This window comes from Pithys albifrons, chromosome 2, assembly GCF_047495875.1.
Source record: "Pithys albifrons albifrons isolate INPA30051 chromosome 2, PitAlb_v1, whole genome shotgun sequence".
In the NCBI taxonomy this organism is placed as follows: domain Eukaryota; kingdom Metazoa; phylum Chordata; class Aves; order Passeriformes; family Thamnophilidae; genus Pithys; species Pithys albifrons.
The window spans coordinates 107,630,187-107,656,330 of NC_092459.1; the positions used below are offsets into that span (position 1 = coordinate 107,630,187).

The 26,144-nt window shown below is 44.3% G+C and overlaps 1 protein-coding gene across 2 annotated transcripts in view; it reads right to left on the reverse strand.

Moving 5' to 3' along the window:
- SYNDIG1 (synapse differentiation inducing 1) overlaps positions 1-20,438 on the reverse strand; it is a 74,978-nt gene extending 54,540 nt beyond the window's left edge. Inside the window, exons 1-3 of one of the 2 annotated variants that reach the window (XM_071548080.1) lie at positions 20,255-20,438; positions 9,850-9,910; positions 5,646-6,213 (exon numbers count right to left, since the gene is read on the reverse strand). In XM_071548080.1, coding sequence (XP_071404181.1) covers positions 5,646-6,125 — 480 coding nt within the window. In that variant the 5' untranslated portion in view covers positions 6,126-6,213; positions 9,850-9,910; positions 20,255-20,438. The remainder of the gene's footprint in view (positions 1-5,645; positions 6,214-9,849; positions 9,911-20,254) is intronic. The other variant, XM_071548081.1, reaches the window with a different exon arrangement.
- Positions 20,439-26,144: the final 5,706 nt, after the last annotated feature.

Consider the following 26,144-nt stretch of genomic DNA (forward strand, 5'->3'; position numbering starts at 1 on the left):
ACAAATTATGTTTCTGGATAAAAGATGGCACTGCATTTATACATGAACTCTTAACAAAAGAGTATTTCAGGTTGTAACTCATGGCATATTTCACTGCCACCACACTGGACAAGTTGTCTGTCTCTTAGTTGTGGCTATCCTAAGATATTTACAAGTGATCCAGAGATAGCTAAATAGGGAATAATTTGATTTCAGGGATAGGCACTGAATAGAGCAGTTTAAAGGCCTGACAGAATGTGCATCCTTCTGCTTTCATGCTTGGTAACTGCTGGAGCAAAGCAAGGCTGTATATGTTAATGAGATACACTCCAGAAATGTTTCTCCCACCAGACAATTATGATTTTCTTAGGCACACTGAATAACATTACACCAGAACATGAGAATCACTGCTAGTAAAAAAACTCCAATAAGTTAAATTTGGGCACATTGTTGCAGCGATCTGTAGAGCCCCTCCTTAGGATGTCTCCAGCTGCATTTCCCAGGTTCTTCGGAGTCTCCAGGATTGGGGAAGGGAAGAAGATGTCTTATTCTAGGCAACTTGTCAGTGACATGCTGAGCTGGACAGACCCAGCCTGAAGAGGATCACAGGCAACAGAGCAGCAATCCCTGTAGCTTGGCTGGGCCAACTCTTCAAACCAAAACATTGTCCCTGTCGTTCAAACTAGTTGTGTTTTTTCAGAACCTTTCTCTACTGCAAAGTTTTGTGCAAGAGAACAATAACCTTTCTGGTTATCAAGAGCCATGCTCTCTTCAAAAACAAAATCCTGGCAGAAACAGTCTGACCAGCAATGAAACTTTTCTGCATGTGTCCCTCCTGAAAGTATTGCATGGAGGGGGTCACCATGAAGGGATAAGTCAGGGTTTTTTGGCATTTCTAAGAAACTAAATATCCATCCTGAAAGATCCTAGGCAGGCACTGTGCTATAAGATAGGCAGTGTCAGAGAGACATGGGGAGACAAATGACTCACAACCCCACAGTTGTTCTGTCTCCCAGAAGGCAGTTTACTGAGATGGGAATCCACTTGCCTCACACTGACATGGGAAGAATGGGAGGTAGCCCTCAGTTTTTAAGAGCCCTACTGCACAAAGCTTCCTTACTTGTTAATGTTTCCAAAAAGGGGCTATTTTTATAGTTTTCTCCCAGAAAGAAGTGCCAATGCAAATACATTACAATAAAAAATCATTACAAGAACTGAGCCCTCATGTGCTTTTACACAGTGCAGCTCCCACGCCCTGATGAGCTGTGGCATGACAGTCAATGCAGCACAATACACAGTAATGTGTGCATCCTCAAGGGTAGAATCCAATCCTTTAAGGCTCTCACAGTGGGGAAACAAACCTTGCACCTCTGCTGTATCACCCTCTCCTGTTGCTCTCCCTCTAACTTCTGCTCTCAGTCCTGGTACTAACCCTTTCCACCCCACTTTGAGTCTGTTAGCAACTTTAAAAACCATTTGCTTCTTTTCAGTAACTGCTGGGAAAAAAAAATCTTACTAGTAGGCCACACTTGTGCTGTGTGATTCAGGTGTTCTGTCATTTGGACAGACAAGCAAATTTTTATGTAGTTACCAATCTGGCATCGTTCTCTCCCCTATTCAGGGACTGTTGTCCTTAAATATTTTTCTTCCTTTCCTGGAGTCTCAGCACATGAAGTTAGGTCTCTAATGAACCTCTGTAATAGACAAGCCAAGCCCTCATGCATCTGTCCACATGTGAAGCAGAAGAGCACAACACAGCAGTCACCTTTTTTGCTGGTCCTGTGCTGTCAAATGCATCTCTCCTCTCCCACCTATCTTTCTGCATGACCAGATTCATCTGCAGAATTTGGACCTTTCTGGAATGGAAGTTACTCCCCATGCTGAGATCCCTTGTGCTGAGTGTAGCTGCAGAGCAGGTCAATCATTTGGGTCTGGTTCATGGAAAAATGTGAAAATCGCAGTGCTGCACAGAGTTGGCCAAGTAGCACAGCAATGAAGACTGATACTGGGCTCAAAGCACAGGCCTATAGTAACGAATGTGGTTCCAGCTAACCAGGTCCTTACCCAAACCTTGCCTTTTTTCCTCCACCCTTCCTCTGTTCCCCTAGTGGAGTAGAAACCTTGACAGAGAGGTAGATGCATGGGTGGTGTGTACTTTGTTAATGTCTTCCTTCTTGGGGCATTTTCTATGTGTAGGTCAGGAGGGTCGTCCATACACCCTTCCATTTATTAGGGCAGTAACATCTCAAAGGGTTAAATGAGGCTGCAAATCATGATGCCAGATGCAGTACACTCACTTAAGAAGTGACCTGTTTTTGTAGTTTGGGATTATCATGTAAATTCTCTCCCCTGCCACTAACTGCCCATGCCAGCAGTTAACAAAAGAAGTAGTTAACTACTGATCACTTGGATGGGGGCAGGTTTTGTCTCTTTTGTTTTTTGGGGACATCTTTCTTTTCTTAGCTCGGTGGAAGGGAGGAGCGGTGGCTGCCGAGGAGAGAAGTGGCTCTGCTGGCACTGCTGGGGCTTCTGACTGAGCTGCTGCTTTTCTCCTCGCCGTGGCTGTTTCTCCTGGTTCCTGCATCTGGGATCCCGTCCTCTCTTCCAGCCTGACCACCACCTGCACTGACCACCGCCTGCACCGTCACAGCCTGCCCGCCCCGGCTGGGGCAGTGACCCAGGAGAGAGAGATGTTTGCAGCTGCTTTTGTAGGACACGTGGTGGTTCCCCACTTCCAGCTTTCTTTTTCCTTCATCTGGGACAAGAGACACAGAGTTCATCTGAGAGCTAACCACTCGTCTGTCTCGCTGGAGAGGGACTGGGAACTACTGGGAACTCACTCCGCAGCCAGCCGGACTGACATTTGACACTGCTTAAGTATAACTTTCCTCCTGGAGGAAAACCTGCTGGGTTTTGTTGTTGTTTGTTTTTCTTTCTTTCTCTTGTGGTGTTGGGGAAGCGGTTTACACTAGTCTGTTTATATATAGCAGTTAAGAACAGTTATCCTTCTTCTATTAAAATTCCTTTTTTCTTAAATTTGATAAAGAGTGGCGTGATTATTGTGGAGAAGGCCCCCTCCCCTGCTTGTGGGTAAACATTTTGGTTTTTTTCCCCTCAAACTAAAACACATTTATGACCTCATAAGGCTAGAGTCCAGAAAAATAGGTGAGAAAGGAGTCCCAGAAAATGATGCACACGCTGTCATAGCGTGGTACCAAAATTTGCAAAGACTGTCTCCTTTCTCCCCTTAAGATCTGAGAAGGACAAGGATGAAGTTCTGCAGCTGATTTTTCAGATACAAATGTTCTCTATGAAAAGCTGATCAAGCTCCTACCGTACCGCTTTGAAAAGACTGAGGGTTCTAAATTGCAAAGGCACCTTAAAAATAGCAACAAGAAAAGTATTTTTGGTATAAAACATTTTTCCTTATCCTGCTTATTTTCTCAGCCTTTTTTTAGCTTATTCTCCAACAGCTGGCAGAGGAATGACGGTCTTGTTGATTTGGATTGAGGGAGACTTTTTTTTGCTGCCTAAATGTCAGACCAGATGTGACAATAACACCATTAGGCAATTATGTGTGCTGCAGTCATTTGCATCACAACTGCATGAGAGAAACTGGGGCAAAAAGACAGCAACCAGGGATTTTGCTTTGATTAAGAAAATTATACTTTCCACAGTCAATTCTGAAATCGGGTAGAAGGGTGCAATTTGAGCTAACACTCTCACATGCCTCAGAGAGAAACCTTTTGCCTCCCTGTGGAGGCACTGAATACTGCATTACTGGCACACACTGGGAAAAACACTTCCTACCTTATCAATAAGAGAGAAAAGAGAATAAAAGGGAAGTCAGGTTCTTGTTGGGTTTCCTCTGTGCTGATCACAGGTTGAGACACTGGTATTACAGGAGGTGAAAATAAAGAGTTCAGGACTTGTTAGGTCTCCATGGAGAAAATCCCAGCAACAGAGAAAGACAAGCAAACAATCTCCCGATGTCAACTGGGACATTCATGTTGAAGCTATGGCTTTGCTCCAGATAGCCAAACAATCTTTGCTAGGTTAGGAGTCCTGGACACTGGAGAAAGTTTTCAGATTGGCAGCATTATGTACACCTTCCACTCCCAGACACACTGGCAAACACAAACCTGTGCTACACTTGGGCAGTTGGTTTCAGCCAACAACAAAAAGATAATGTAAAAATGTATCGTTTCAGAAATAATGAAATTGATTTCCATAGTCTGTCCTATTACTTTACAGTGAGCAATCAATGGAGCACAGGAATCCAGAAGAAAACATTGCATTTGGATCTAATGAACTGTTTCACTCCACCAGAGATGTATCTTTTATTTCAGAGACATGGGATTCATTGCAGCTTGAAACCCAAAGATTTGTGATTCTGTGTTCACTCAGAAAATGTTTTGTGTTTGAGCCCGCGTGAGAGACTGGATTCAAATCTGACTGGATTATTTATTAGGTTGGAACAAACTCTGTGAATGTGGGGGGAAGAGGCCAGGCTGAAGCCCACATGGCAGGGCAGAACATGGCAGCCATAGTACGAAACACAGCAGATCTGGCAATCAAAAGGCCACACACACCATGCCCCTCCCTGAGCCTCTGATTGGCTGCACCAACTCTCACTCTGGCCTGGAGGGTTCTGTGTGGTCAGTGAACTGGACCCTGGGAGGGGTGGCCACAGTACCCAGACCATATAAATACAAGGGAACAGTCTCTGCTTCTTTCTCTCTCCACTCCAGCCGTGACCATGTGAAGGATTCTCAGCGGTAACTATTTTTCTCTTATTCTAGTTTCTTTCTTTACTCTTTCTCTCCTCTCTTTAGTCCTGTTTCTTCTCTTACTCTCTTTTCTTTCTTTACTATTGCCTTAACTTCTTTTGGGTAACTTAAAACCAATGGGTTGTATTTTACTAAGCTGGTGTGTGCTGGGTGAAATGCTTTGTCCTGGCTGTATGTTAGCCCATGAATCTTTTGACAAAATGCCTATTTTTCTCACTAAATTAAATGAAATCTCTTGAGAAATTATATATAGCACTTTCTCTTTATGCAATCTTGAGGTATTAAAAAAAAGGCTTTGTAAAAATTCAGTAGTGAAATTATTTTGGAGACTTAAATATACATAATACTAACACTAAAGCTTGTGGCTTCAGGACTGGGGTCTTATAGCCAGTATGTAAAAGATTATGCTCTATGCACAGTTCAAGTTAAGTGAAGGCAAGGGAAAATGTTGGCCTGCTGAGTAAGACAAGCTCCATGTGAGTAGACAGATGCTCCCAGGCCTGACTGTACACAGCATTTGAGGTAGCTAGGCCTAGACTACACATAGTCTAGGTCTAACTACCACACATTTAAGCACATGAGTCTTCTTCAGTTTCTGACCAGTCCATTCAGAGGCAGGAGGCAAATGCTGATCTCCATTAGGGTCAGTGGAAATTTTGCAATTGGTATCGCACAGAGCTGGGACTTTACCCAACAAATAAAGATAAGCGATCATTCACTGTCTGGTTGGAGGAGAAAGTGATGCAGCAGATCCCATGCAGAGTAGCTTACAAAGCAGCTGATCCCTTGCAGATCAGCTCTTGTAGGCTGTACACTTAATCTCAAATATGCCCGCCTTCTCCCAGCCTCCCCCACATATCCCATATGACATCTGACCTCTAGCTCCTGGAAATCCTCATCTTCCTCAACATCATAGGAGAGGGTGTGAATCTTGATGTCGTCTGCTGACAGATCGATGAACTTGCTGTCTGGGTACTCCAGGCTGTCTTTGGTAGGAGAGCAGGCCTCGATGAAGGTAGTTTCACAGCACTCCAAGCCAATGTTCTCACCCCATGAGCGCAGCATGTTCTCAGAGTAAAGGATGATGTTGGGCCGGCAGTGAGACTCCACTGTCTGCTGCAGCATGTTGGGGTCCAGGAGCTGCTGCACAGGGTCATTCCTGCCATTCTCCAGGCAGCTCAGAGAGGATAGGCTGCCTGCTCTGTGACTTTGGTACTGTGGGGTCGAGTACACAGAGACCAGACCATCTCGACTCTCAGCCATTAAGATCCTTGTATTAATTAAGCCATTCCTTTTCCCAGCTTCAGTGATCTTATTATGCATTAGCATGCTGTTCTGCTCAACCAAGCCATCCATACTAGGAGGTGTCTGAGGCAGTGGGCCAAGTAGCCTTTATTTTACTGTACTTTAGAGACAGTTCACACTGGGAAAGCAGCCCATTTTCCTGATGAAGAAAGGAAACAGAAAGCAAGGTGAGGACAAAGACAATGAATAATGGCACTCAAATCAGCTTATCTTCCATATCATCTCAAGAGGAAATAGTGCCCCACATATTTGTGCACTCTGACCTAGTTCTCCGTTCTTCCAATGTATGCCCACTTGGAGAGTGATAAGACATGGCAAAAAAGACAACACCCCCCACCCAAACCAAACAAACAACCTCTCCTCCCCCCCCCAAAAAAAAAAATCAAATAACTGTTTTCAGTTCTCAGAAATCTGCAATTGCAAAGGGTGGGCAGCTGGTGTAGTTCAGCTGGCAGTGTCTGCAGCCACTCTTTGCCCTTGGCAAATGCTTTACTATCTTTTGGAAACCCATTTGCAGGAAAATAAGCAGAAAGTGTTCTTCAAATCAACCAATAAAAACACTCAGGGAAGGTGAGATCAGATCTGACCTAGAAGAACTAAAAAAAAATAAAAAAATGTAAAACTCCTCTGGACAGGATCACAAATCCCCTGTGTTGCTCTGGGTGTGCTACTTCTTCCAAATCCTCTAAGGCTGTCCAGGGCAGCAGACTGAAGGGTTGAGATAGGGCTTGTCAGTGTGACCATCCCCATCCAGATGCACCTGTAAAGCCTGAATGAACTGTCACTTGAGCCCCAGGAACTGGTTGTCTCCTTTTGCACATGAACAAAAGCTTTCTTCTGTCTCAGCTTATTACCATTGTGGTTCTGTATTGGGTAGGCTGCACTAAGGCATGAGAAATCAAGGCTGAAAATTACCTTTTTACCAGGCCAAACACTTTCTCACCAGGATGCTAGTTTTTGCTAGTTTTCCTCAGATGTAGCCAAAGGAAAATGCTTTTTGAAATATGGATGTGTCTGTCACAGCAACAGTAAGTACAGAGGTTTGTTTCTGTGCCTGACCACAGAAATGACAGAAATGCTCCTGGCTTCAAAGAGCTTCATATTAGATCCTCTAAGGCCAAATTATTAAAATAGGATTACATGTCCCCAGTGTGTTGTCTGGAGGAAACCAAGAATGGCATACAAACACACATACATATGTATTCTTTTTGTTTGATGCATTCTCTTTATTTCCCTTTCATATCAGACAGCCTCTAACAGAGCAATGTCTAGGAAAAGCCGCATTTTGTTTTCCCTAAATAACTCCAGACTTCAAATATCTGCAATCTCCTTTTAGGATACAAGATACTTAAACCATCTAAAAGCTAGTTCTAACACTTCTGTTCTAACACTACCAATGAAGCTAGAAATGCATTTAACATACAAGACAGCTTGACCCAGTAAACTCAAGTTTATATTCACAGTACTTGGTTTAACATGCAGAAAACCCATTTTATTGTGTTGTCAAATAGTTTAGTGCTTCTATTAAGTGAACTGCCAGGAAAGCTACACAAGAGAAAATACACCATGGTGGGATCTCATGGAATTTACATTGCAGAGGTCTCAGCCCCAAGCCTGGTGAACCTGTGAGCAAAATTTAACGAATTTGAAGATGAGCTTGAAAGCTTGCTTTCACCAAAGGTTTAGTCCCAAAGCCCTCAATCCATTTGCAGATCAAGACTGACAGCAGGTGCCCTGTCTTTACAAGGAAAACTCACTTCAATATGCAACAATACCTGTGCTAAATGAACACAGGACCACACCCTCTTCCTACTCCCAGCTAGAATCCATCAGCCCAGGTCAGCAGAGGTACTGGTGTGTAGTGGACCTGCTTTTGGAAGAAGCAAGCAAAGTTCAACAGGCAAGAGTGGGTGGGGAGGCCAACATGCTGACATTGGCCTTAGGACTGGTGCTTGCAGAACAAGGACCTTCAATCTGCTGCTCCCCATTGAGTGCTGGCAACCCATAAGATCTCCTGTGGGCTGCTTCAGAAATTATGTGGGACCCACCCAGCAACCTCAACTGGGGAACACCGCTGGCTTTACCCAGGCAGATATGTAATCTAGGTAGCAGGATCGTTCTGCTCTGTCTCCAATAGCTTGCCCACTAACTTTCCACTTCTTCCTCCAAGCTTTTCCGAAAAACCAGAATGAAAGTACATCACCTCTGGCAGAAGCTGAGAAAAAGTCAACAACTTAAAAGTAAGTTCTCATACTTTGCTCAGTTCCCTCTGAGCTGCTTTGGAAAATATGAAAAACTCCCTGATGTATGACACTAACCATCAATTCTGCTGAAGCCAAACAGACTTCACTCAAAACTGCAAACCATCTCACAAGTATTCTTAGCCCTGCCATTTGTAAAAGCAAACTGAAACAGTCCACAGGAATATGCCACAGATGTAGTAGAAATTAGAAGATGCAAAAATCAAACAAGTGTCCTTCCACAAAAATGTATGAAGAAGTCAGCAGTTCACCACATTATCAATGGCTGCAGGAAAGCCTGGGTCAGGCCTCGCACTCCCTGTGGTCCCAATACAAAGACGTATTGTCTGGCTTGAGTACCACTCAGAAAAATGCTGTATTAAGGTAATTTTCTTGTATGCCTTAAAGCAGTGCTGTCAGACTCCCTTCACGTTTCTGCACTTGCCTATCATCCAGATGGCTTGGCTTTGAAAACACAAGTCTCACTCCAGGCATTCTTCTGACAGCTGTAATGTCTTCATGGATAATGCTCACTTTGAATGGGTGCAAATGAGGCTCTACATGTACAATAACACCAGAGGTAGCTGGTGTGCAGCCGTGTTCTTCATAGTTTTAGGTGGTCATCTTCAAAGGGATGGATTATGAATAAGGATCACTCCCACCTCTTTAAAGCTGACTTGCATGTGGACACTCCAAAGCCACGGGAAATGAAAATCATCCTTCAGTTCTTCTCATGCTTCTCAGCAACAAGAGAAATGCTTTAGTATGCCAGAGTGACCTTTTGCCCTTTCAAGTAAACTGCTGGGAGTTTCATAAGGCAATTAAACTAACTCACACTGGGAAAATAAGGAATCCATGCATGAGTGATAGCTAAAGGTTTCATTGCTAACAGTGAAAATAAAAAGACCTCCATCCTATTTTAGTATTACCAATACGCAGCAGATCCAGGAGCACTTCAGAATGTCACTGGGACATCAGTGTCACTGGGAGTCAGGATTGCCCATACCCTTGCTCTTCAATGATCATCAGCTTACATGATGCAGAAGCCAAGTTCCTGGTTAAAAGGAGGCCCAAGACTCAACATCATTTCAAAAGGTTTTGGCGCCAAAGCATTTGGAGTGACTATAGACCAGACTGAAGAAGACCTAAACCAAGACTGCTCATGACAGTTCTGGCACTCTATGGATGGTATCTCTACCATCCTAGGGAACTGAGAACTACTATGTTACAGGCTCACACAGACTGCCAAATCACCTGCACCAGCAAAGTGTCAGCAAACCACCACCTGGCTTCAACCTATTGCTCTCTCCAGACAACATGTGCACTGCAGTAAGTAAGTTACACACTTGGAGAAGCCCAAGGGGAAACCCACCCTGTTTTGGCAGGTAAGAGAATTTAGCAGCACGGACACAATTAGTGTGGGACTATTCAGCCTATGGACAACAGAATGCATCTTGGCATCCCTCACTTACTATATAGGATAGAACAACTAGTTTTCCTCAGTTCTACCATGTATCTATCTGGCAGCTGCTTACCTGCTGTGCAATTAAACCAGTCTTGTAAACCAGTCTTGCAGATTCTGACTGACACTTGTCCCTAGGGATGGGAAAAAAGGAGAAGAAGACATCTGAAATGAGGTAACAAAAAGACAGGGAGCATCCTTCCCATACAGAGCTCCTCCAATAATAGGAATAATGCATTGCTCAAGACTTCATCTCCACAGTCCCACACAGCAGTGCAGGCAGCATGCCTCAGGGAAGATCAGCAGGGAGATGAGTATGGCAGCATGCAATCAAGGAAAATTGTTTAACTCTAGAGCCATTTCAATCTGTAACTGGCTGGCTGCCTCACCAGAGCATGACCCAATGTTCTTGGCCCTGCAAACGTACTGCTTAACAGTAAGAAGCTGGTAAGTCTCTTATGCCTTTTGATTATAACATCTTAACAGGAAAAAAAAGGAAATAATAAACAAACAAACAACAACAACAATAGTTAGGCATTCATTTTTCTTTTCTGGGTGAAATTCTGGGTTTAAATAAATAGCTTCTTGATTGCCAGTGCATTTTGATGCTTAGCTGAAACAAGGTCAATTGCTGTCTAGGGAACCTAAGAAACAGTTGAGGTCCTGAGATATTCTTCATCAATGAAAAGACAAGATTAAGAGTACTGTCAGACACTGGATTATTATATTAATTATTAGCTTGGAGCAACTCAAGTGTGTGCATGAGGGGGAAGGGACAGGTTGAATTTCATGAAGGTGACGTGGTGCCCTGCTCCATACTCCAGCCTCTTGGAGCCTCCTTGGCCAGCCCCAGAGGAGCTGTCAGTCACTGGCATACCAGGAGTACTGCCCCACACCTTGGCCCAGAGCCCCAGTCCAGCCCCAGAGTGGCTAGTGGGCCAGAAGTCCTGCATGGACAGGGTGGTCATAGGGGGCAGAGCAGATAAAACTGAAGACGAGGTCTCCACATTGTTGTGGCCCTGCCATTTCCTGCACTCCTGCTGGAAGTTGGATGTATGCTGGAGCTACGCCAGTAGCTAAAATTCTCCACTTCTCTCTTTCTTTACTTCTTCTTCTCCTAATCTCCTTTCTTGATACCTGTTTAACTTAAAGGTGAATGGGTTGGATTTTGCTAAATTGTGTGGGTTAGCATGTGCTAAGTCAGTGCTTTATGAAATGCTTTATTTTGGTTGAATGTTGCCTTTAAATTTTTGCCAAGTTCCCTTATTTTCTAAAGTTTTCCAGTAAAAATGTGTTATGTGACCTCCTGAGAAACATGTGTAGCATTTTCTCCTGTGTGCTCTCTCTCAAGGTATCTAAAGAACTGAAGGCACTTTTAATAAATCTGGCATGTGGATTTTGGAGCCTTGTATATTTTTAAAGTAAAACCCCCTCCATGAGCTTCCAGCTTAAGCCCAGGGTCTTACATAGCCACAAATCAAATTTTACATCCTCATGGGGAAAAGAGGACCTCCCCTGAACTTTTCTCTTCCCAACCACTGGTTGAAGGGAGTTAAATCAGGTTTCCAAGGCTGTTGTAACCAGCTGCTAAGTCAGTGTTGGTGGGAGAATCAGACTCAAAGGCTGCACTTCCTTTCACCTACTGCAGACATCTGAGTATGTTTCCTGGGAGAAATTAATTGAAGATATGCAAGGTGCACAGTTCCGGTGGGCTCAGTCTCCCTGTAAAATACAAGAGAGACCTCTCAGCTTAATACTAACCTTCAGAGGAGTGAAGCAGGTGAAACGAGTCCCCCAGGTTCAGATGGTGGTATGACAGAGAATGGCACATGGTCATGAGTGATGCTTAAGGGCAAAAGGCAGCAAGTGCTTCTGCAATGGCTCAGAGCCTATGTCCTGCCTGCAGGGACTCCCTGGATGTGGATTCACTATACTTTCACTGAGGGCTTTCTCTGATGTGACCTGGGCCAGGCTCATATGCCTGTGACTCACACGCAGGTACTAAAATTAAGTTGCCCCAGTTTCCAGTACAACTGCAGCCCAAAATCCCCAGATGGCAGTGTGTCTGAGCAGACAACCTCTAACAGACCACCTGAGGAAACTGGAGGATGCCTTCTCTGCAGGGATCCAACACTCAAAGCAGAAAAAGTCATTTTCATTACCTGCAGTGAGGTTTCAGAATGATGCTGACAAGAAAATGAAACTCATCAGAGCCCTTTCAATAAGAGAGCTGTTTAGATGCAGAGTTAATTTAACTGCTTTGATTCAGGTTTCATCTGTCTTTGCACAGTTTCAATTTGTCCCACAAATCAGTCACTGGTGCTGACACTAACCAAAATAATTCTGCATTTACAGGCTTGAGGCTGAAACCAGAAGGGAAAACCAAGTTTCAACCTTCAGTCCTTGGGCAATTAAACATTTTTACCCAAGTCTCTAGTATTAAAGTGAATCCATTAATTACTGTATCCTTTACTCTTTCCAATTTCTTGCATTTCTTTCCCTGCCCCCCTTTTTTATTTTAGTAAGAAGCAGCAACCAGTGCCAAGATATTTAGTCTGCAATGCTGTGGTCTATTAAGCTATCACTTGCCTTACAGCAGAGCCCAGCTACAGTAGCTGCAATAAAAGCTACACTCTGCTGGGTGTTCTGCAGCCTCCTGCTCTGATGACAGTGGCTGACAGACTAATTAATTAAATGGTGTGAGACAGAGAAATGCCAGCTGTAGAAAAGGGCAAGGAGAAGAGAACAGATTCTGGCAGACAAGGAGCAGAAGCTAGCTCTGTTACTGCCCACCATCCCAAAACTCCCTTGCTCTCCTGTGACCTGGCAGGATGCTATTTTCCTCCTCCTTCCATGGGACTTAGCACAGCTTGGCACAGCCTAAGGGTGTTTCAGCCTTCAGGAGACACTTTTGTTGTACCCAAAGTCCTGTGTGAACAAGCAATTCAGGAACTCTGAATTCAGAAACCTTGCACTCTGAACATGCAAGTCAGTTGAAATATTATGCTATGGCTGAAAAGTCCCAGCCATCTTCTCACAATAGACCAGAAAAAGACTCATCCAGGCAGACCAGGCATTACCAGCCCAACAGCCTGGCTTATTAGCCAGAGAACTTGGAGATGAAGGCAAGGTGAGGCTGAAGGCAGTCTCTATCTGCTGTCAAGGCTTATGGCTGCACCCGCTGCCATTTCCTGCAGATCATCAGTCAGGAGAAAGGGCTCAGAAATCTTGTGTGCTTCTGCATGAGTGTCTTGGATATCAGGGGAAATCTTTTCCCCATTAAGATAGTCAAACACAGGAAAAGGCTGCCCAGGGAGGTCCATGAGGCTTTCAATACCCACTGAGCAACATGGCATGACCCCATAGTTGACCCTCCTTTGAGCATGAAATAGAACTGAAGACGTCCTGAGGTTCCTTCAACTTGATTATCCTATGATTCAAATCCCTCCCATCCTTACAGATTCTCACTTGTCTCCTGTGCTCCCCAAAAGACTTTTTTCTGCTCCCACATCCCTCTGCCAATCCTTCAGTGATCCTAAATCTAACACCAGCATGGGAAGGAGTAATAACGACCCTTTGCAGGGTTGTGCCACCACTAGAAACCAATTCAACCTCATGACTATCAGATTCAACAAAATGCCCCTGTGTTTGATCCGGATTTCCCTGCTGCCAGCACAGAGAAAGAAGAGGGGAGAAAGCTTTCTTGAAGAGCAGGCAAGTCAAATGGTGAGAGCTGCAGCCTGGAAAAAAAATACATCAGGAGAGGTTTGGAGGTTGCAGATTTCCTGGCACAAGCTTTCACGTAAGAGGGGTTTTTTAATGCAATGCAATAGGTTTCAGCATGGTCTGAAGTGTTTCAGCATGATCTGAAGTATTCAGACATTTACGAACTGCAAAAACAAACATGAACCTTTTGCATGAGAAAAATCACAAGTAATAAATGGATCTGGAGAGCTGATTACAAAATGAAATATTTAATGAAATGAAGAAAAAATACTTCCCATTTGTAATTTTTTCCTTTGATTTACAAAGTAAATCATTAAAAGTAGGTTTTGTTTTAAGGGAACGCTGTATTTCAGCAGCTGAAATTCCTTTTGCCCTATTAAGTAAACTACAGGGAGTTTCATAAAGCAATGCAACTAACTCACCCTGGGAAAATTAAGAATGCATGCATGAGTGATAGATAAAGGTTTCATTGCTAACAGTGGAAGTAAAAAGACCTCCATGCTATTTTAGTATTACCAATATGCAGCAAATTCACTGTGAAATGTGGGCCTGTCCTTCCCTGAAGAGGAGGAACTTTGAGTACAGTGAAATACCCAAGGTCATGTCAAACACAGTAGCAGAACTGGAAATAAAACCCAGGTCTCTTAATTGCCTGTCCAGAGATATATTTAAATGTGGAAACCATTACCATATTCATACTAGATCTGCCTGAATAATTGATTGCTTAATTCAGTAGCTTAACCAAAGAATAGAGAGGGGGAGAAAGGAGGAATTACCTTGCATTGACCTAAAACATAACGTTATTCCGGCAACAAAATTTTCCTTTTGAACAGATGGAAGCATCTTGCCTGAGCCAAAATGAAATTTAATGTTTTGTTTATTTATTTTTATTTGAATAAACTGGCTTTTAATTCAAGTTGCCTCCAATTAAAAGAAAAATAAAAAGACTGAGGCTTTTCTAGCAATCTGCCTGACTTAATTGTGTCAGCCTCAACTCTTTCTGGAGTTCAGTCTGAATTCATAACTTTCTTCCTTTAGTGACAAAACTGCCTTTTCCAGATAATAAATAACTGACCTGACTAACAGCAGCTTGCTGTGAGATAAATAACCCTGCCTACTGTGGAAAGCACCAGTGTAAAAACACCATGACACCTATACAACTTAGAGCAAATATTTTGCAAAGTGAAAGCAGTCAAAAAATCAGTCTACTATATGCCTTTTTAAGCAACAATTTTACCAAGGCGATCTTGGAAAGCTCAGTGTCAGAAACCTATTATCAGCCCCCTGACTGCATCTGAAAATGTGAAAGCTAAGAATCAGCTTTCACCAAGTGGCTGGTGAGTGCAGTGTGAAACTATAAAACACCTGAATCCCGCCCTAACACTGCATCTCCACAGGAGCAAAGCCTTTTGCGCATGTGAGTGACACGTGCTTCTCTTGTGCCTTCCCCTTCTCTCCCGACTGCAAATATGTACCCTCCACTCTAAGCCTGGTTATCCAGTAGAATACCGAGCAAAGGATGCCCTTGCACTAGCTTGGATCACTAGATCATTGATTTTCAGAGGCTCCCCAATACTGCAGAACAGGACCATTGGACAACCTCAAATGTATCCAGCCTCACTTGTGAGCTCCCTGTGCCCATTTCGAACTGGGGAGATTGAGTCATGAGGAGAGATTCTTGCTTTAAGACATATTTCTCCCAACAGAAGGGTAAGCTGACATTTCTTCTCCCTCCATCCATCCAAAAAGCTGTTGAATAAAACTCTTTTATTATGCCCAGTGTTGTAAAACTAATCTTTATGGTATCATATATAGACACAGTGAAATAGCTCTGTTAACTACCTTCAGCACAGTGGTCAGGCTGAAAGCTGCCAACATGAAGAGCAGAAAATTGTGCTGCCTTTCACTTTCAAAGGAAGTGAATATAGCTATTCTCTGGGGTGTATAATTGCATCTCTAATTGTTCAGAGTGACCTCACTGAAAAAAACTTCCAAAGTTAATACCATGACCCTCCCACATGGAGTGAGGAGCACTCATAGCCTCTGCCCAAGAGCTGCTCTGGCTTCTGGGAAAAGGTTGACTCACACCCACACTTATCATGCCAAATTTTGGGCCAGAACTATTGATCTTGGGGATTTAACCATGACCCAAGTTTTGCAGAGTGAGGGCTTATGCACAATTAAACTGCTTGTTCCACTGCATGTTTACCTGATGGACAAGCCACTTAGGTGAAAAGAGGCCCTGTCTCAGTCTTCTTGGTCCCAAGGCACAGAGTCTGGATAGTTTCTGAGAGTCAATCTAGATTTAAAGGTCTGAGGAAGGCTAAATTATCACCAAAACCCTCTGCCGCCTAATGTTAGTGGTGACTTGTGTTGCAACAGAATTTAAATTCTCCAGCTTAGAAGCTACCTGATGTTCTGCAAACGAACTGCAAGTGTCTCTCCCAGGAATAGCAACATCATAGCATCATCTTCTTTATCTGCCCTCATCTGCCTGCTGGCTGACTCTAGTGCCTCCCCCTTTGACCTAAAATCTTTGTTTAACTGTGTTTGTGACCAGGCTGGCCCACACACAGGAACACCAAAATGTGGATCCAGGACTGACCCTACTCACTTAAGTCTCATTCCTGATGGGCAGCCAAGCCCCCAGAAAACCTCATTCTTGCACACACCCTGCTCATCCAGCTCTGCTTGCGTTCCCACATTGCATGTAGGAAGCAAAGAAGGACAAGACACCTGCCTCACACTTACTCTGCACGTAACCCACCAATGCTGTGCTTTAGACTGGGACTTGAGATATTCCTGAAGCATGAATGATAGAGATGACAGAATGGGGAGACAGCATAGTAGTGCAGACTTGGTGCAAAATGAGGGTTTCTGTACCTCCTGCCCCTGGGGTTTTAAGTCACTTTGCTGGAAAAATGCTTCTGTGATGCTGTAAAATGGCTAGTGCCAGTTCATCAAGGTGAGGATGATTAGATTTAGCAGCCACTGCTGGGACAATAGAATCAGCCATGCTTCATCAGGCTCCAGAAGAACTGCAGAGCCAGGAATACGCTGTGGGACAAAAGCGTTACAGAATAAGTGATTTACCCATAGCAAAACTGGTAGCTGGAGGCAGGGAATAACTGAGCATCAATGGGCATAGATTGACTTCTGCAGACCTTTTTTAACCCTGTACTCACCCTTCCCTGCAGAAATCAGAATGGAAATGAATAATGGGGCACATTAGACTGAGGGCACTGCCTCAACATGAAGAAAAATCCTATCGCCTCTTGCCTGTGGGAGGAGAAGGAACATAGGACCCTGGATTTTTCTATATGGGAGGCACAGACATGGATCTGGCAGCATATCCACAACACAACGTTGTCTCCATGATCTTGAAAGCTACATGCACTTGGAAGAAGGGAGATTACTTTGTTGCAAAGAGCACAAGAATAGGAGCTATAAGGTAGGTGGCTGGGTGATGCAGGGACACCACATGCTGGAAGAGGACTGGGTAAGACACTGCATGTAGCAAGGAGCTGCTGTGGGAGATGTCCTGAAGAAGTGTGCTGAGCACAGCTGTCCTGCAAGACCTGACACTAGGCTGGATGTCTTAAGGAATCTAGGAAAGTTAGGTCCCTCTCAAAGGAGCTGAACTCTTTTATTATGCCTCACCTCTGGAAGTTTTCAATGTGAGGTTGGATGAGGCCCTGAGCAACCTGATCTAGTGAAAGGTGTCACTGCCCATGGCAGGGGGCTTGGAACTAGATAATCCTAAGGTCCCTTCCAACCCAAACCATTCTGTGATTCTATGACTGTCTTCCAAGGAAATTATCCTTTTTCAAGCACTATTTCTGGCTTCTTTGTTCTCTTTGGGGAATTTTAAGGGATCAGAGCACCCAGACAAAGCACATAAATCCCTGCTAGAATTATGCCAACTTGATGTGAACAGCCAGTTCATTGTTCTCATGCCCCAGTGAACTAAAATTTCAGAGCATAAGATCAAAAATATTTTACAGCATGGATTTGGATGGCTGGTAAATGAGGGAACTTTACACCTTCCGGTTTTATATAGATACACACATACATTTATAGGGAAGCCATATATGAAACTGGGAGTGCTAAAGGCATGCATGGACTCACACCTCTCATGCACTGCATCACTACTTCAAAATGTCTTTGCTGGTGCAATGAAAATAACCGTTTGTCACTCTTTCAATTTTATAACATCAAATTCAAAGCACAAAATCTTTTGATTTTAGTTGTTACAGGTTGGACCAGCTCTACCTGAATCCTCAAGGTCAAAGACATTAACATCTTAGAAGAAGCATTTTCTGTGATCCCATTACTCAAAAGTAGTTTCCAACTTTTACGAGAGAAAGAGTATTCAGAAACAATTGATTTGATAGCCAGAGAATATATATTCAGACATGAACACTTATACTCACATATTTACACACAGACACTATTCACATTTGTCAAAGCAAAGTCACATATACAGAGTATTTTCCTCCTGTGCACACCTCTACAGTTCTTTTCCATTTGCACTGTACAAACAATAACCTTTAAAAATTCATCTTTGAAGTCCAGAAAACAAAATTTGGAAATTCCCATGTGCAACGTATAATCTTAATAACCATGCAGGCATTATTAAAAAGCTCTCATGGCAACAATTGTAGCTTTATAACAATTATCTCAGAGGGGACCGTCCCCTGGGAGTTAAATGCCTCCCTGCCATCCCATCCTGTCAGATCTTGGATGCTCAGCAGGGTCAGCCCCGGTTAGTACCGGGTGCTGACAGTCCCAAGGACTTCACTGTCACTGTCCAAGCTCGCTCGGCCGTGGCAAAATGGACCTTAGGACTTAAACGGTGGGGCCAGTTCTGTGCACGCTGTGCCTCACCTAAAAAATCCAGTGCACAGGCTGGAAGGGCATACCCACATGGGGAGAGCCCTTCCCAAATCTTTGTGCGGGAAGTGTGGCCATACACATACATACGTAACAATTATAGAGAAAAATTCAAAAACCCTTATCCAACTATGTTGCACCTTTTCTCTGGTACTACTCTCAGAAGCAAAAGCATTTTAAATTCTGAGAGCAGCTTTCATCAAGTTAAATGTGCTGCAGTGGTATACACTACATACTGCATTATATCTTCATTTGTATAAGGAAGAATGTTCCTGTGTGAGATTTATTCCAGAGTCTATGGCACCAGTGGTGTGAGACATCTGCTTGCCCATTTAATAAAAGGAGCCTTCATTTAATTCCTGCAAATACATTTATCCTACATACACCCTGGCACAACCTTTATTTATGAAACTGTCAATAAAATGTCACATATCCAGTAAAATCAGAAATGGCTTATTCTTAGGAGTGAGGTAATTTGAAATTAATATGGAGCATCTACATGCAGCTACTTTGAAGATGATAGCTCATTAACTATAATTAAAAGGAAGTGATTTAAATGCATTAATGTAAAAAGTGCATTCTCTGTTCTGACTTCATTTTATACTACAAAAACATATCCCTGTAAGTATCAGTTAATGCATCATCTTCTGTTCAAGAATATGTTGTTAATGCTCTGTTTACTCCAGATTAATGTCTAATTAATTGCAATTTGAATATTTAATCCCCTTGGAAAGTTTTGATTATTTTTTGTTCTCTTCTTTCTCCTTTATTACATACTGAGGCCACAGCCTTCCTACAGTGATTTTGAAGACACAGTTCAACAGATTGCTCTCTGGAGCAATTTCTGCCACTACATAACTCCATCTTCCTACCGTGGGTCAGACGCCATCACCATCGCCAGTTCTACATAGACCCTTGCACCTCTTCTCCTGCAGCGCACTCTGGACCAGCAGGGACTACCAGTCCTGTTCCAGGAAGGCTTGCAGTCCTGCACTGTCAATTCCAGAAAGGTCTTCTTCCTACTGAAGGACTGACCCCCTTGCGGGATCCTTTAGTGATACCCGATCCAGAAGGATGGGGCAGGCATGAGCAACTTACCCCAGGTCACCCCTCTCTGCCACCAAATAGGGACCACTGCTGCCTCCTCGCCTCAACCATCCCTCTCTCTCGAACTGAGCTGTCACTAATAGAATGGGAACTAGAAAATGGGAAGGAAAAGAAATTCAGTCCGGCGCCTCTCGAGCAGCATAGTGAGAGAAGCGGGCAGCTGTGTCTGCCAAGAACCCAATCACTGCCACCTGCTCCTCAGCTCTGCTCCGCAGTTTGCACGGGGCCGCGCACCCCCGCACCTCCCCCTGCCCTGGCCAGAGGCTGCCCTGGGTTGGCAGGGTGGCCGGGAGCTGGGAGGGAAAAATGCTCTGCGTCAGTGCGCTGGAGGGGATTCCTCATGGGTAAGAGGAAGGAAGTGAAAAGGAGGACTCCACGCACACACACCCATTCAATGCTCCCAACCCATACCTTGCCATGGCACCGGAAAAGCCTCGTCCCTCCCCGGACCCCCGCCGGGCAGGACAGGGTACGCTAATTTCGCCTCGCCAGGGCACCGCAGAAGCACCTCTGCGGGCAGCGCCCTGCCGCACGGCGGGAGCAGGGTCCCTCCAGTCCCCGCGCTCCCCGCAGCTCCCCTCGGAGACTCCGCCACGGCGGCTGCGGGAGCCGCGGTGCTCCCGCCCGCGCTCCGTGCCCGGCGGCGCCGCTCCGGAGGATGCGGTGCGAAGAGGGGGAGGGGGGTTCGTGTATCGCTCCCTGGAGGGGATAGGACAGGATAGGATGGGATACGATGGGGGGTGGTCACTCACCTCCTTGCAAGGTGACCCGCAGCGCGGTGCTCCTGCGGTGGGCTAGTGGAGGGGCGGCGGAGCTTTCGGCCGGCAGCGGTTCATAGCCTGGCTGCGCCGCCCCCCAACATCGCAGTGGCGGGGGCGGCAGCGGACTGGGACCGGAACCGGGCAAAGGCGACCAGCGCAGACTGCACTGCCTGGCTGTACTGTGCGCTCAACGCGCGGGGAAGAGGAGGAGGTGGAGTAGGAAGGGGGGAGGCAGGGAGAATGACAGAGGCAGGAGAACCAGTCCTTCGTGGCAGCGCGGCCAACTTTCCTTCTGCAGTAGGAATACCCTTCATTCCCTGGTGGGTAGCCCGCCTCTCTCTTGCCCCCTCTCCTCCTCGTCCCTGGGCCTTCCCCCCCGACAGGGATCTCCTCTCTTCCCCACCCACCGGAACTCAGCGACTCTCACCTGCAGCGAAACTCAGCACCTATCGCCCCAGCCTGGCTGACCCCACGCCTTGCCCTGCCGCAGAGGGCCCCCGCTACTGCTCCCCCAGCCACGCAGGCATCTGCTAGCGTGAAGCTAGGCAGAGCTCCCCAAGGCGATGGAGAAGCTCCAGCAGAACTTTATTTTATTTTTGTGTTCTGTTTTTTAGCGTAGTGAAGAGCAGGCCAGCCTGCATGCTGCAGCATTGAGGGGTGTTCCCAGCTTTCCTAGTAACTGTGCATAATATGCATAAGCAGTGTTCATTAATTCCTCTTTCCATCCCTAATAGGTCTGCTAGCCCAAGTCATTTGTCTAAAAGCTTCTCTGTCACCACTTCTTTCTATATGCTTAAACATCTCTGGTTCAAAGTCCTGTTCAGAGATCACATGCCCCTTTTAGATCACTGCTTTCCTTTGCCACTGCAGGGAGACACGAGGATGTACAACCCTGGTGCATTTTTGTTGCCTTCACCTCTCTCCCTGGATTAAGGCTATTTTCTCTTCCTGCTTACTTATTGTTATTCTTAATCCCAGACTAACTCATGCCAAATCTTTGCTGAAGGAGAATGTTCAAGATCTAAAGCACACATAAGCTAACTTGAGCCTATCTTAGGGATTTTCAGCAGAAAATCTCTCCAGCCCCATTTTCTGCTCTTCCACAACATTTCAATTCTCTTCCAAACTCTCACCTGTTGTCAGTACATCCTAGTGGTATTCAAAGGCAGTTAAATGCCTGATGCCTGATCCCATCAGATCTCTGGAAGCTAAGCAGGATCAGGCCCGGTTAGTACTTGGATAGGAGACCTCCTGGGAATACCAAGTGCTGTAGGTTCTAGTCCTGAAGACTTCATTGTCACCATCCAAGCTCGCTCGGCCATAGCACATGAGCCTTAGGAGTTAAAGGGTGGGGCCCATTTCACACATGCTGTGCCTCACCTAAAATAAAATCCACTGTGCAGGCTCGAAAGAGACATCCACGTGGTACAGCCCTTCCCAAATCTTCGTTTGAAAAGCCTCGCCATACATACATACCGTGGTATTCACAAAATATTTTTCTCTCCAGCTAAATATCTGGTCCCTTGTTCATTCGTGACTTGCTTCTGACTGCAGGGAGGTTTTGTATCTTAGAGAAAACAGTTTTTTTCCCTGATGTAATAGGACTGGGACAGAATGCATATGTAATCAACAGAAAAAAATAGCTCCAAATTATGGTCACCTTTATTCTCTAAAGTGTTTTCCACCTTCCCTTCCTTAAGAATAGAAGCCTCTAAATCACCTTTATTATGCCTTTATGAAGTAAGAATTTTAGGAAAAAGACTCTTTCCATTCTGCTTGTACAGAAACGTAACTGTAGGGTGGGCTGGCTTGCAATCAGAGGACTTCTGGCTGCTACAGGGGAAATTTATCAGGCATTACTGCTACTGAATGGAGATAATAGCTGGCTTGGATGGACAGCAAAATACTGCTTTTATTCCTGGAAAATACAGTTTATTAGTGACCTAATGTATTTGTGAAATAGGAGGAATGCCAGAAGGATTTGTTAGAATTTTTTCCTTGGAAGAAAAAAATGGCATGTATACAGAATGGAGTGGGGAAGGGATTTCTGGATCATCAAGTCAAATTTTTTTGCTTCCAGACAGCCACATCGTGTGAGCTTGTTTGTTTACTTCTGACACTTACAAAATGTGGGGGTTTTCCATATTATTATCAAGATGAGGTTCAGTGACATCAGGGGAATTAATAATTTTCTCTAACACAGTTCCTCCACCTTTCCCATTTTTCCTGCAGCAAACTAAGCCTATTCTTCATTCAGTTTGAGAAGACTATAGGACTTTGTGTCGATGAGGAAATCAGGCCTCACTTGATTTAGTTGAATTTTGAAGCAGAACCAAGAAAATCTAAGTAGTAATCACAATCCAAAAATCACAGTGGGTGTAACTATTTCTATGGACCAGGGCATACTTTGCCCTTTTTTCTTGTAAACCTCTTCTCTTGCCTAAAGCAATACAAGACCTTACCAGTACTCTAGCTAGAGTTAACTGTGACACTTCCTTATTGCACTAAGCTTTGCACCATTGTCAGTAATTTGTCTGTGAGAGCCTTTGGACGGAGAGCTGCTCTGAAAGCCTCCTGGCCAAAACCACATGGGAACCATCACAGCGTGGGAGAGGAGAGTCCTAATCTGGAAACCACACATCCAATGCTGCAGGGAAAGAGGGAGTAGTGGTAGTCATGAGGATTTGTGGAGCATCATTTGCTGGTACATCTGCTCATGTGCTGAAATGCTTATGGAAGCTGGTGAGAGAAATGTTACGCTGTGGACCTCAGCTGTCCAGAATCTGAGAATCCATGATGTGTATGCTTAGGACACCCTGAGCAGTAAAGTGTAAAACAGTAACCTGCAAGTGCATTCCTGGTCTCTAGGAAGAGCAGCAGCACCACCTACCACCAGGAAAAGAAGGAGAGAGGATAGACAAAGTGCTACTCCTTCTCCCTGTTCCCAGTACCAGACTGGAGCCTAGACTTCCTAGATGTTCACAGAGAAACTTCCTTCTTCCAACAATAGAGCCTGGCTTAAATCTTTCCCTGTACACTTTCTGCTAAAGACTCCTGCTGGCTCTGTGAATGTCTCCTTTGTTTCTCATGGAGCATCTTTTGCTACAAAGGGAATAAAATGTCACTTATTGCCTCTAAAGCAATAGCTGAGTGGTAGACTGTCCCCCAAGGTCACTTGAAGCTCAACAGGAGCAGACTGGAGTGAGCATAAAAATCCTTGTTGGGTTAAGTGAAGTAGACTAAATGTGCATAGCCTTAATAACTTGTGTGTGTGGTTGTGGAGTGATCTTGCTGTGGTACAGAGCTAGCAGGAGATACAGGGGATGGACAGGTGAAGGTTTTGGGAAAGAAGCACTGTGAGATAGGATTTACAGTGATAATGAGCCAGAAAAATGAAATAACCCTCAGGTCCACAACACCCAAAGAGTTGTTCATCATCGAGAGGGCACAACTAGGCTCTAGGACCCTGTACTCTAAATTATGCAGGGCTTTTGGCTTGTGGATTGGCATGTGAGGGTTCTGTCTGTCAAAAATCCTGGCACCATAGATACTTGTGTGGTGATTTAGCTTGACTTAGAATGATGGTACAGAGCAATCAGGAAGCAGCCCAAAATTGTAATCTCTGCCTTCCAAAGGCAGAAAGAATCTTTCCAGGTAACTGGATCCAACCACAAAGGTATAGCCAGGAATGGTTTTAACTTTCTGAGAAACAAAAATTGGTTAGCTGAAGTGACTGAGCTGTGCGGGTGCTGAAGTTTGTGTTGATTTGTTTGCTGGTAGTTCTGAAACCAGAAAAAAAATGAGAGTTTGGGTTAATCCAAGCTGAGCTTTTTTTCCTTGTTCTGTATTCATGGCAAATTGAAAAGGGAAAGATACAATTTTTTGGCTGAGTGAATGATGTAACTTGGCTCAAGATCAAATGTTGCATTGCTTTGAACTCATCTTTGCCCTTACAAACTGGATATGCGCACTTACTCGTAATAGGGGAAAAATCTGAACACAATCACTGCCCCTCTCTGCCTCATGTGAACCGAGAAAGCCTGAATGCTGGATATCGTCTGCTAGGAGGATGAAGTAAACAAGTCTTGACATCTGGTACTAAATTAATTTGGAAGGACCTGTTAGGAAAAGTGATACAGGACCAAGCTTTTAGATACCCAAGTCCTCAACCCAGTCTCTGGAAGGGATTGTCTTTATCACCTTTGCTTTAGACAAGTTACCTGAATTCTGCTAAAGTGGCCTAGTTTTTCATATGTCAAGAGATGAAAGACTCAGAATCTCAGAAAAAAATGCATTGTTTTTATTTTGCCATCTGTGCCTTGTTTCACTGCATGCAATTCTCATGTTTGAACTTTTTGGGATTCTTCCAGGAAGCTTTACAGCAAGCACTGACACTCTGTAAGGCAGCTCTTTGACCAGTACACGCAGCTCCAGGGATGAGGGAACTGTATCATGTCTGTGCTGCCTTGCATTGCTGACCTTTGGAAGTAGACGGAAAAGGCACAGGTTAGTTCTAATTGAGATGTGGCCATCTGTCAGACAGGAAACATGCAAAGGCCACCTTCTGGTGTTTGTTTTTTTTTAAGGGAAGGAGCCAGTTATTGGTGACAATATTTAGATGATATGGCCCTTAAACAGAGTCATATAAATATCTGAGATCATAAAAGTTCCTCTTGGATATGATTAGGGATCTCCTGAGTTGTCCAGCTTCTCCCTTTAAATGCCTTTTCATCCACTGAAACTTCAGCATAAGTGCTTTGTTTAAATCAGGCACTTACTTGGAGCTGAGTGCCATGAATATTTGACCTATTGCTTGTCTTTGGATTGCTGAGGTTCCCAGTATGTAGGGACATAAGTATAAATATGGTAAGAGACCAATCAGTCCTTTTCCCAAAAATCTGATACTTTAAGTAGCCAGGACAGTAAAAGCAGGGGTTGAAGGGAGGCATCTAGTCCACTGAGCATCTCAAACCTATATTTATATATGGGCATGTTGATGCCTAATTTGGCAGTCATTAAGTTCAATTAAATGGATTGCAGCTTCTCACATTGGGTTGGTTCAGCCCCTTCAAGAAAGATGCCTGGGCCTGTGGAGAAGCCCCGTGTCATTCAGGCAATGTCAATGGACTGAACACAAGTCATCTGGGAGAGCTATAACGCTCTGGAACAGTGGCTGGAAGCAGGAGGATGCTGTTAGGACCCGCCCCACAAGGGTGAGAGTAACCCAGAGTCTTGTTAATAGATCCCTTGGTGTGGATTACAGTGAACCAACACTGAATGATTGGTGTTTGTAAATTACATATATAGGGTTTATTTTAGAACAATTTGGTTGCAATGGAAAGCAGCTATGTAGCTGCTTGGATTATTATTATCTATACTAATATGGCAATATGAAGCACTTAATATGTATAAGGGAAAAAGGAAGGAAGAGAAAGAAAGGGTGAGGATAGAAAGATTCATAATCACCACCCATGGATCTGTGATGAAACTTGGTTGTTGCAATTTAACTATCCATTGGTCAAAGTGATGGTCTTGATGCCTGGGGGGTTGTCAGAGAGGAGTTGGAAGGCTTAGCTAAAAGTTACTAAAGAAGCCCTGACGTTGACTCATGAGGTTCAGAAAGGACTCCCTCTCTTTCAAAACGCCTTCTCCGAGAGAAGCCTGAGTGCAGCTGAATCCAATCGTAGCCTCAGATTATGTCAACGGTTTAAATTTAACAAATTATAGAGGTGTGATTAAATCACTTTGTCCTGCAGGTTTTAGAGGTGGCAAATCAGATCTATAAAATGACTTTTTTATTATGAGAAATGACTGGACAATGAACAGACAAGGGAACAGATGAAAGATCTTAATCAGAATTATTTACTACACAGTGTAAAAG